The sequence below is a fragment of the Lytechinus variegatus genome, chromosome 9, assembly GCF_018143015.1.
Source record: "Lytechinus variegatus isolate NC3 chromosome 9, Lvar_3.0, whole genome shotgun sequence".
Classification (NCBI taxonomy): Eukaryota; Metazoa; Echinodermata; class Echinoidea; order Temnopleuroida; family Toxopneustidae; genus Lytechinus; species Lytechinus variegatus.
The window spans coordinates 1,904,383-1,917,325 of NC_054748.1; the positions used below are offsets into that span (position 1 = coordinate 1,904,383).

At 36.7% G+C, this 12,943-nt stretch overlaps 2 protein-coding genes across 2 annotated transcripts in view; both read left to right on the forward strand.

Moving 5' to 3' along the window:
• The first annotated feature begins 6,723 nt into the window (after window positions 1-6,723).
• Window positions 6,724-12,943, forward strand: part of LOC121421188 (leucine-rich repeat-containing protein 4-like) — a 31,079-nt gene continuing 24,859 nt past the window's right edge. Inside the window, exon 1 of the mRNA XM_041615850.1 lies at window positions 6,724-7,027. Within this exon, the coding sequence (XP_041471784.1) occupies window positions 6,724-7,027 (304 nt within the window). The remainder of the gene's footprint in view (window positions 7,028-12,943) is intronic.
• LOC121421103 lies at window positions 10,326-12,881 on the forward strand. Its single transcript, XM_041615733.1, has 3 exons — window positions 10,326-10,475; window positions 11,433-11,587; window positions 12,564-12,881. Exons 1-3 carry the CDS (start codon window positions 10,341-10,343, stop codon window positions 12,607-12,609), a joined length of 336 nt encoding a protein of 111 aa, XP_041471667.1. The 5' UTR covers window positions 10,326-10,340; the 3' UTR covers window positions 12,610-12,881.

A 12,943-nucleotide genomic window follows, 5' to 3' on the forward strand; every position in this document is an offset into this window, starting at 1 on the left:
GTCATAAATGTATGTCTAAAACTACAAAATAGGGGAATATACTTCATGACTTTATTCTGTTTTATATAATATATACTCATATTGTTTGCAGTGTGTATCGCTCCTTTAATAAACTCTCTGTATACTATTATTTTGTGTAAGAGTTTGGTACCGTTTAATCGTAAAATAGCACATTCACACATCAGAGTACATAAACAGCTCACTGTTTAGCGTCCATTGTCTCTTTCGGTTCTATATACAAGTAGAATATATATATATATATATATATATATCATGTATATAGTTTCGCTTTAGCTTTCTAGTCATTCGTGCGATTTTACTCCGATAAATACACGTCGAAAAGCTTCAGTGTGTCCGTTTTAAGGCTATTTTACTTTTGTTGGTGTTGTTCTCTGTTATGTTTGTAAGACAAATGAATAAACTTGAAACTTAACACAGAAATTAATGATGAAAGGGGGTGTTAATGTACGAGAAAATAGATCAATCAACTATTGAAAGTGTGAATCAATATAACTATGAGTGGATGAATGGGTGACTGGCTGACTGACTGAATTAATGAATGGTACTCTATACTACCGAGTGGTGAATAGTGGGCGCATCGTGGTCTAGTAGTTCTGACTTTTGCCTTTCAAATAGAGGGTCGAAGGCTCGAATCCTAGCCATATCCTCTTCTCCTTCAGGAAGGAAATTATCCACACTCTGCTGCACCCGACACAGATGAGTTAAATGGGCACCCGGCAAGATTTATTCCTTGAGTGCACTGAGTGGCGGTGATGGTAGCTCGCGCCAAAGCCGGTGTAATAATAGCAGCGCTTTTCCTCGGGAAAAAACTGATTATTATCATTATCATCACTAAAAAAATGTAAATGTTCTTTTCATAGATATATAGTAATGTAGAAATTAACATGATACACAAATTTTAGCATTAATGTTCATTTCTAATAATATAAAAAAAAGATTTTGTTTTGAAGTTACTACAACCTATGTACTTTTTTATGGCTCCATGGATACATAAAAAATGACCACGCAAAATCTCGACGCCATTCGAATTTCACACCACGTCAAAGAATGTCTCCTAATTATCCAAGCCTAAAAATAAAACACATAAAAATGGTATTAAAAAATAAAAGACGGGTTTTTCAGGATAATGATAGTTATGTTTATGGTGTGCTTCTTTTAGTTCCTTTTATCAATATTCTGTATGATACTAAAACTGACCTTAGCGTCTGAAAGCCGTCATTCAAGAAGAATTAAAAACGAATAGCCGAATGTGAGTTTTAGAAGCTTTCATGCAAGGAAAAGGAACACCTACAGAAAAGCATTTACGAGACGTTGAAACCGTCTTTCAAGGAAGATACAAATGTAACATAATACGTTATTCCGTGTCATATAGTACGTTAACTGCCAGTATGTAAGGATAGATGATTATTTCTAAAGCTAAGGAATGTCAATGCTGGATGTGCTTGAATGATATTAATCTTACACGATTATACAGTTTCTGCCAAAGACATATTCAATGTCGATTATGAAACAAATGATAATGGCCGACGTTTTGTACCGAATTATCTCAGTCTGGATCTTTACGAGAGTGATATACTGCCAGGAAGCAGGTATGTGTTATGAAATCTTTATTATTTACGGTATCTTCACGTTTTTCAATGTTACTAGATAATATTATTAGTGTCGTCATTATATTAATTATGACATTAACTGCATACCCTTTAATAATAGTAATAATGATAATGGATATTTAGAGGCGCTAAAAACAAAAAGTACCATAGCGCGTACAAAAGTAGAAAACAATTTAACATTTGCAATTATTACTACAATATCCAAGATAAAAAGGGAAATATTAATTATTGAGGAAAAAGGTATGTCTTAAGGGGTGATTTGAAGCCAAGATCACTGGAAGCATTTCTTTTTGAAAGAGGGATAGCATTCCAAGTCTTGGCAGCTGCTACAGCAAACCGTTTTTCGACAGAGGAGAGTTTTGACAAGGGAATGCAAACTCTGCATGTGTCAGTGATTGAACGAAGATTACGAGAGGGAGTGTATAATTTGATGGTATTATTAAGAAATTCAGGTGCTAATTGATTTAGAGTTTTGTATACATATAAACAGACTTTAAACTACAATTAAAGGAGCGCCGAAATCAAATATATCTCAATAAATATCCTCCATGTGAAAGACCTGTACATCGTGTTGATACTCTTATTGATACACTTTCATTTCTAAAAAAAAAAATGGTAATAATCTTATTAAGTTTTAGTTAACGAATATGATGGCCATTGAACTTGGAACAATTGTTGCATAAAGGCTGTAAAATTTTGAAAGAAAGTATTTTTCTCATTGTATAGATTATATATTATAAGACTTTGCTTTACGTATCAAAACGATTCATCCGTGGTAACGATGAAGGGTCGTAACGAGGCAGTTTTTTTTGTCTAGAGATGGCGTCGTGCAAACATATTGTTGCGCACTGACTTTAAAGTTAATTCCGTACGAGAAATTTGTGTTTATTAGCATTATTAACCCCGATTAATAATTTGAACGCACAATATTTAAATTGAATACAGTAACCCCCCCCCCCTCCGATTAACATGCCAACTTGCAATGGCAGCATTATACAAAGCAAGCTTGGAGGGAGCCAGAATCATATATGATTGTATGGATGGTTTTATTAATAATATTTTTTTCTTGGATTTCAAGTGTGAAAGATTAATACCTCCACTTGAAATCCAAATGTAAAGGCATGGTCACACCGCCCGAGCGTTGTTGGAGCGGTCGTGGAGCGGAGAGAAAAACAAATCATCACCGCTCGCTACCGTTTACCATTTTCGATTTCGATTGATTTTTTTTTCGATTTTTGTTTTCCATTTTTCCCCCAATTTTGTGAGCGAAATCGACCCTCTCTCCCTACCGCTCCACGACCGCTCCAACAACGCTCGGGCGGTGTGACCAGGCGTTTACTTTTGCAAAGGGAGAAATTAAGCGTAACGCGGGTAATAATATATCTGTAATAAGGCGCTTCGATGTATTATGCGCTATGTAAAAGCGGATTATTATTATTATGTTCTTATTATTTCGGAAGTAGACCTATCGCGATTGGGAATTAAAAGTAGTTTAACATTTATTATTGATTTTCTCAAGCAAATGCATAATATCCGGTTATATATAGGCCTACAGGGACATGTACAGAAAGCATTTTTCATAGGCCTACACGTATATTTTGTTGAACAGATGCAGAGAATATACAACTAAAATCTATGCCATGCGTGCATTTGGTATCCGATCATCGTAGAGTGATTTTTTATGATGATCATCCTGCTAATTGTATAATAATATAGGATATTTATATTGCGCACATTTCCACCTTGTTAGGTGCTCAAGGCGCTCCTATATAACCCGGCTAAGCTAGGCGTTCATAGCGCACACAGCTTCTTAAGGAATTACTTCCTACCGGTACCCATTTACCTCACCTGGGTCGAGTGCAGCACATCGTGGATCAGTTTCTTGCTGAAGGAAATTACGCCATGGCTGGGATTCGAACCCACGACCCTCTGTTTCAAAGTCCGAAGACTAATCCACTGGGCCACAACGACCTTCTTGTGTGTCGTATTGGGGTAAGATGATCGCAGGTCCTAAAATTTCTCTTTGGATTCCCGATTGTGTTAAGTACCATGACTATTTAAGCGAAAGTTATACTCTTGTTTGGCAAAATCGTAGGACTGTAGCTATCACCGCAGGGTCATCGCACGGTTAACGCAGAAGAATCGTGGAATCCACGGGCATCGTACAATCAACGCAGCGATATCGTACGATAAATGTAGTGCCTCTATTATATACAATATCTTCGTGTTTGACCCTCTACGATGCCCAACACTAGAAATCGTACTATAACTGTAAATATTTTGATCATAAAATACACCCTGTAACTACGTATGTCACCTAAAATCGTAGACTAAGCAATCGCTACAAGATCGCAATTGAACCTGGGTCACCGGAATAGGAAACCCCGCTCTTCCGACTGAGCTATGCGCGCCTCCCCTTCTTTTACATGACGAACAAAATAGAGGAAATAAAATATTCCTCAATCATGTCAATTTCGAATGACAGGACACAAAAGTAATTCAATGAGCAGAAAAACAATCTTCATTTGTAATAAACGAAAAAGAATCATTTCCTTTTAATTAAGTGCTTTAAATATAAAAGATAAAATGAAAATATATTTTAAAAATGTAAATATTGCACTTCCCTGTTTTGTTTCCTCGTTCTAGTTCCGGAGAAATAGGGATTCAAGTTTCTTAAAATAAAATAGTGAAAGCAAAGTTGCTGGTAATCTAATAAAGAGCGAATAGTTTGCAAGGAACGTAACCCAATTACAGTACATGCTTGGCTTCGGATATATATCAATAGGTTAAAGGTCAAGTCCACCTCAGAAAAATGTTAATTTAAATCAATAGAGAAAAATCAGACAAGCACAATGCTGAAAATTTCATCAAAATCGGATGTAAAATAAGAAAGTTATGACATTTCAAAGTTTCGCTTATTTTCAACAAAATAGTTATATGAACGAGCCAGTTACATCCAAATGAGAGAGTCGATGACGTAACTCACTCACTATTTCTTTTGTTTTTTATTGTTTGAATTATACAATATTTCAATTTTTATGAATTTGATCATTAGGACCTCATTGCCTGAAGCACAAAATGTTAAAATAATGGAATTCCACGTGTTCAGGGAGGAATGAAACTTCATTTCACATGACAATGACGAGAAAATCATTTTTTTTCATATTTCATATAATAAAATACAAAAGAAATAGTGAGTGAGTGATGTCATCAACTCTCTCATTTGGATGTAACTAGCTCGTTCATATAACTATTTTGTTGAAAATAAGCGAAACTTTAAAATGCCATAACTTTCTTATTTTACATCCGATTTTGATGAAATTTTCAGTGTTATGCTTGTTGAATTTTTCTCTTTTTATTCAAATCAAGTTTTTGTTGGGGTGGACTTGTCCTTAAAACAATAATTCGGCCTGCTCCATTTGGACCCTTGCGGTGTTCATATCCCGATAACATTCGTCCAAATGATACTGCAATGCTGAAAATGTGTAAACCGCCGCGCATGCGCGCCAGAGTTATACATCACGAGCATCCTGTTTCCTGACGAAACTGTGTAAATTTGATTGAATTGTAAAGCAACCCAAATATTTCCATTTGTTTTACAATTAAAGTTAAGCCAAAACAACTTCTAATATCTAGCTGGCATATTGTTACGATACTGCAACAAATAACAAGTAAATTTGATTTTTTTTTTATTTCCTCTTTTTTATTACAGGAAATAATTATACATAAATAAAACAAATAATGATCTTACATAAATCTCTTGAAGTGTCCGATGTAAAATCCCGAAGTAATGATACTATATCCAAGTAATAATCCAAATGATAAAATCCCAGTTGACTGGCGAAAATTCACAATGATGGCGATGATGAAACTGATGTTGAAGTCCGATGAATAATAAGAGTCACTGCAACGAGTTGAAATGTCCGTGAAGACGATGTTGATGATGATTAACAGTCAATTTCAGCAATCCATGGGTTGAAGCGTGTTCATTGAACAGGTTGATGATGTTGATGAGAACTGATAATTTCTCTCTCAAAATAACTGCAAACAGTTCATTGATGCATAAACTGCTCTGATCTGATCTGGTGAAGTGATCTCATATGATGTGATGATCAAGTGATCTAATATGATGTGATGATCAAGCGATCTAATATGATGTGATGGTGTGATGATGTGATGATCATCTTGAAGAATCCGCCAGCTTTATATAGTTTGCAGCTATTCTTCTAGAACTCACTATTAAGGAAGGTTCTAGCATTTTCTTTAAAAAAAACTTTCTCCTTTCAGGAGCAGTCAAAATCCAGAACACTCTTGAATGACCTCATTGAAATCAAGAGTGTCAATAGCATAGCTAAGCCTATTGTTCCTAATCTCTATTCAGAAATAACAATACAACTCCTTGGCCTTTTAAATAGGCAAGGCCTGCATAATAAAAAGACATTCTTGAATGTTCTTTACAATTCTTGGCTAACCTTAAAGGGAAATAACTAATAGATGAATGCAATTGCTTTTACAATTCTTCTAAAATTATTCTTATATGTAACAATATATAAAACTTATAAAGTAGATGATTCGACAAGTCTACTGAGTAGTTGTGGTTGAAAAGACCCACAACTTCAGCACTTTCTCTCTTGCATGCAAAAACAAATAGTTGTTTTTGTCTTGATCAAATTTCTATGACAATCCCACAGCTACAGGGCATATCCATGCAGTTTAATCCAAACCCGTCAGTTGTAAATGCTTGAAGAGGGCACCACGAGTACATATTCCCCACCTCCAACTCTTCATTTTCGGATTCGCTAAGAAGACAATTATAACATTCATGTATTTTGAAATAAGCTTTGCATTCACTCGAATTTATTACGAAATAGTGTTACGGAATGAAAATATGTCCACGTTTAACTGATATCTTCTAATCACGGCTGCTCTGAAAAATGGTTGAATTTTGACTCTTGGAAACGATATCATGTTTTAAGTCCTGAATAAATAAAGTCCAACAAACAAACTAATAGAATAACGAAGCGAATACTTTAATCTGATGTTTTTTAACTTGCCTCATTCTTCCATAAAACGCTCTCAAGATGTGAGGTTGATGAATGGACTGACACCGGAAGAGGGCAGAGTGGAGGTTCGCATCAATGGAACTTGGGGTACTCTCTGCGACAACGGCTTTGACATCAACGACGCCCATGTCATCTGCCGAAGTCTTGGCCTAACCGGGGCACTTGGTACCACACCATTGTCGGAGTTTGGACCAAGTTCTTTGAATATACACGCGATTGATCTCCAGTGCAACGGGAACGAAACTGACATCTCGGAATGTCCCAGGAGAGAACTTAAGATCCAGACAATGGGATGCAACTCATTTTTCAACGAGGCTGGTGTAAGATGCTCAGGTAGGATCCTACATTGTAAAAACTGTGGTGTTAAAACTGACACCAAATGGTGTGAAAGGAGGACCACACCTTGAGGTGTTACACCCTAGAAATTGAACATAACACCAAAGAGTGTAAATGTAACAACCATAGGTGTTGTAATAACACCTATAGGTGTAAAACTAAACCACCAATTTAACACTGGTGTAAAATATCTGGTGTGGTCCTCTGTGTACACCGGTTAACACCACATTTTTTGCTGTGTATAATGGAAATTCAATTTATGACCCTTACGCTGTTATATGAAAAGACAATGGAAGCATTTTCTTTAATAGTGGTTGTAATTTAAATAACAATTATGCATAATGTTGAGATTTTTCTTTCTGTTGTTGTATGATGGCGATAATGACTGTGATGTTGATTGCGATGGTGGCGGTGGTGCTGGTGAAGATGATTATGATGACTATATTGTTGTCGTTCATCAGACAATGAAGATAGCAGCAACATAGAAAATACTAACCAGTGGCGAACAATAAAACATTTCCTCAGCGACTTGAAGGGCTGTATATAAAACCTTCTTTTCTCATCAGAGCTGAGGAAAATGAGCATCTAAATACATTTGAATCGTCTATATAATATAAATCTCGATATTAATGGTAAACTTCCTTTGGGGTTGGGGGCCGGAGTCGTGTTTCGAACCCCATTTGCTCCAAGTTGGACCGTAGACCACTCATCAACTACACCCCTGAGAATGATGTTTCCTATTGTTGGTTACGTGCTTTGCATTCCAAGTATGCAAATCAGTTGGAGAGGCGGGAAAGTTAAACTGTGTGCAGTCATGTAAGAGTAGTTTGAATCATTGACCGTTTTCAGCACGCAGCGGACAAGTCACGCTTCTAATATCCTCCTCGCTGGACATGTTTTATTGTAACCTTTCCTAGCTTAGCGACGTCGTATAGCTGTAACTGTACATTGGGTAAGAGCCATATTATGGCGGAATCCTCCGACGCATTTGTTTTGGGATCATTACCTTCCTCTGTTAGAAAGCCTGATAATAACTTATCGCCTAATGTGGACTCAGTCCCAGTAACTAACAATTCGGTAAATCATAACCCACAAGGGCAACAGTTTCAAATCATCAGCGCCGATATATTATCGGCCATTATAAAAGAGGCTGTGGGTGGATTTAAGGATTACGTTGACCAAGCAATAGCTTCTTAAAAAGAAGCTACCTCTAAAGTAATTGAATCAGTTAAAGTGAATTTCAAATTCAAAGGTAACAAGCTTCAATTTGAATTTAACAATTCCCAACTTGAGCGTGTCCAAACTGCGACGAAGGCGATCAAGAAGGGAGATAATGCTTCCGCGATTTTAGAGCTTCAGAAAGTAGAAGATGATATCCTCAAGCGTAACAAGCTCATTAGAATTGCAGACAAGTCTGAAGATGGTTGGAAGGTGGTTGATGAGTACCTATCGGGGGAACTCGCAAGTGATTCCGATGACGACAAGAAAATCAGAGCTGCTCAAAACAGAGCAGCTTCAAAACGTAGGAAAGCGAAGATTAACAGGTCCAAGGCTACACCCTACAAATCCCAACGTCGGCCTCATGAAACTTTCCCTAATCCTGATGCTACTTTTCGTAGCTATATGCAACAAGGTCGACCTCAATTTAACCAGGTTCATACATCGAGACCATTCGACTTATGCTTCGGTTGCGGCAAGTCGGGACATTGGAGGAGGAATTGCCCGAATACCAAACCCACCAAAGAAGGCACAGGCCTCTAGAGATACCGGATTCGGTAAGCATAATTTTGACAATTATAGACATGTTTGAAGCATTTCTCTGGATATAATCCTATAGCATTAGTGTGAGTACGTGGTACCATTGGTGTGAATTAATTGTTTGAATGTAGTGGGTCGAATCGGAATCTCAGATAATCATATGGTAAAACCTATATCTTTCATTTTAAAATGATTATTGGATAGACCTTAAGAAGGCAAATCCTTTACTGAGAAATACTGTCACGTTGTATGGGTCTTATAGTAATCATGAAAATTGTCACTCTTATAAGAATTAAAAACATGCATGCAATGAGCACAATTTATTTTGCTTTCATTGGATATCAGTATGTTTGCTTGGATTCTTGTCTTTCAGCAATACCTGAATTACTAGTAAGCGAAAGAGTCGAAAGAGATTTGAAATCGGAGAGGGGAGAGATGAATCGGTATGAAATAGAAGATTACAGAATCAACTATTTTGAATACGAACAAGGTAGAGCTGAACCCATTGTTAGAGGAAGAATGAAAGCCAACGTTGACTTCTGGAAATTAATAGGAGCCACAGAAGAAGTAGTGAAAATGATTCAATTTGGTTATAAGATACCCTTTCTTGAGACACCCCCTCCAAAAGTGTTTCAAAATAACAAATCAGCGCTTGAGCACACAGACTTCGTTTCTGAAGCTGTTCTTGAACTATTGAATAAAGATTTGATCTCCGAAGTGAGTTCTGTTCCAGAATACGTCAACCCTCTTACAGTTTCTGTTCAAAATTCTGGCAAGAAGCGCCTTATCTTAGATTTAAGATATATTAATCAATACGTTTGGAAACAAAAGGTACGCTTTGAAGACTGGAATGTAGCACTGGAATACTTTCAAAAGGGTGACTACATGGTTTCCTTTGACCTTAAGTCGGGATATCACCATATTGATATATTTGAAGAACATTGTAAATATCTATGTTTCAGTTGGAACTTTAACGGAATTATTAGATATTTCTCTTTTAAGGTACTTCCTTTTGGATTGTCCTCTGCTCCATATATTTTCACTAAAACAATTAGACCTCTTGTCAAGCATTGGAGAAACAATCATGTTTTTGTAGTTGTATTTCTAGATGATGGATGGATTAGAGCATCCTCCTTTCAAGAATGTGAAGATATTGCCACAGCAGTCAGAAATGACTTATTGAATGCGGGTTTAGTGCCTAACGTAGAGAAGTCAGTATGGATACCTACTCAGAAAATTGATTGGCTTGGTTTAACTTGGGATTCTAAAAGTGGGACTGTGCATGCATCAGATCGTAGAATTGTCAATATTTTGGATTGCATAAACGATATGATCACAGAATTACCACACACTACCGCTAGAAAGTTAGCGGCCTTTATAGGTAAAATTATTTCCTTGCTACCTGTAACTGGGCAGATCGCACAGTTGAGAACTAGATTTTCTTCAATTGCTGTTGCCTCATGCAAACACTGGGACAAAGAAATTAATCTATCCAAACGAAATGATATCATAAAAGAACTGTTCTTCTGGAGAGATAATGTGAAGTCTTTAAATGTACGAAATATCTTGCATTATTCTATACCGCAGATACTTGTCTTTTCAGACGCCAGCCACATCGGGTGTGGAGCTTGGTCAGCAGAGTGTGGCGGACTCAAATTCCAACACATCTGGTCAGAAGAAGAGCAAGGTAAAAGTTCCACTTGGAGAGAACTTAAAGGTGTTGCACTGGCGTACATGCATTTGGAAAGAGTATAAGAAACCAGACAGTAAAGATATTCACCGATAATACTGGAGTAGAGAAGATCATAAAGAAGGGCAGTATGAAAAATGATCTCCATCAGCTGAGTATTGACTTAGCAGATTACTGTAATCAAATGAATATAGTAATGGAGGTACAGTGGATACCGAGAAAGCAAAATCAAGAGGCAGATGCCTTGAGCAGAGAAATAGATTTTGATGATTGGGGTGTTTCAGAAACCTTTTTCTCTTTTATGGATAAACTTTGGGGACCACACACAGTTGATAGATTTGCAGTTGATCACAACGCTAAGATTCCGAATTTCAATTCCAAATTTGCATCCCCTAAGACTAATATAGTAGATGCATTTTCAGTGTCCTGGGAACATCACAATAATTGGTTAGTTCCCCAATCAAATTGGTGCCAAAAGCTATCAGACACACTAAAGCAAGCAGAATAATAGCTACTCTCGTGGTACCTTAATGGCCTTCTGCACCCTTTTGGCCTTTACTTTTCTCAAGAAATAGTAAATTTTCAAGCATTATCCGTCAGATCATCAAGTTTTCTGATCCAACTAAAATTTTCGTTCAGGGTCGAAATAGAAATACAGTTTTCGGATCCGATAAATTCAAAAGTGGAGTAATTTGTCTACGTTTAGACGGTAGATAGAATGAGTGACAGAATCTCACTGGAGATGATTATGAATGACACTGTCTCACTGGAGAATGTGTAAAATTAAACACTGGTTTTCCTTAATTGTGAAGTGTTGTCTGTTTGCATCTGCACTGGCAGTAGCAACATGGATATATATATATTATTAGTGATTGCACTGGCAGTTTTTCATGGAAAACTCATCTTCACAGAGGAGGATGTATCCTCTTTGCTTTCATTTTGTATTTTATACAGGACATTGACTTCAAAGACACACTCACGAGAGTTTTAGAAGCTTCCCGGGCAGAGAGCACGGTCAAGAAATATAAACGTGCAGTAGAAGCATGGAATGCGTGGTGTAGAAACAGTGGCACGTCATGTCAAGACTTATGTCAAGAAAGCATTGCAAGGTACTTTATATTTTTGTTCAATGGAGGATCTCCATATAGCAAAATAGAGACAGCTTTTTATGCTTTAAAATGGCAAGTTGATTGTTCAATTAATACAAGGAACAGAAGTAACCCTTGCGAATCTAAGTTCTTGAAATTGATTTTAGAAGGGATCAAGAGGATCCTAGCAAGACCGGTGAATAGGAAAGAACCTATTACCCCTGACATGCTTTTGAGTATCGTTCATAAGTTTGACACTGGATCTGTGAAAGATCTTCGTACCGTATTAGCATATGCAGGTTTTTTTTTAAGATTCGATGAACTTTCCAACATTAAGCTTAGTGACATTGAATTATTTGACTCTCATATGAAAGTTTTCCTTGAGAAAAGTAAAACTGACCAATTTCGAGAAGGAGCCTGGGTAATCGTTTCTACCACTGGAAAAGCGACATGTCCAGTTAATATGATGCGCAGATATTTAGAGAGTACACAATCTGTATCTAGAGATGAAAATGATTTTGTGTTCAGGCCTCTTACCTTTTGTAAATCTCAAAATTGTTACAAACTCAGAAAAGGAAAGATGTCCTATTCGAGATGCAGGGAGATTTTCAAAGAAGTTCTAGAAGCTATCGGGGTAAACTCGAAACAGTTTGGGTTACATATCCTGAGGGCGGGAGGTGCTACGGCAGCAGCCCAAATCGGAGTACCAGATCGCCTATATAAAAGGCACGGCAGATGGGCATCAGATTCTTCTAAAGACAGATATGTAAAAGAATCTCTTAAAAATAAGATGTTTGTTTCATTAAATTTGGGTATTTGAAATTTATGCAAATCATTGTAATGTTTTAAAGTTGATCTCAACATATCATTCCAGCATTGATACCCCAGTAATAAATTACTGGATAACTTGATAATTTTGTTTAATGATTATTTATATGAATTAAGAATGAATAACTAGCAATATTGATATCCTTTATACAACATACCCGTTCTTTAGTCTTGACTTAGAGAGAGCAGAGAAAATGTCTTGTCCCTGCAGCTGAAGTACGGTGCCTCTCAAGGTAATATAATTCTAATTTATTAATTATATAATGTATGTTTCTTTTGCAAAGAAAGAGGCTCAATAGGAAAATATTTATTTCCGGTTGAGCTAGCGAATTAGGAAATAATGATGTTTCCTATTGTTGGTTACGTGCTTTGCATTCCAAGTATGCAAATCAGTTGGAGAGGCGGGAAAGTTAAACTGTGTGCAGTCATGTAAGAGTAGTTTGAATCATTGACCGTTTTCAGCACGCAGCGGACAAGTCACGCTTCTGAAAAGTCATTTACAATTTCCCTTCAGTTTTTACACGAAATTCGTAACATTTGAGTGAGTAC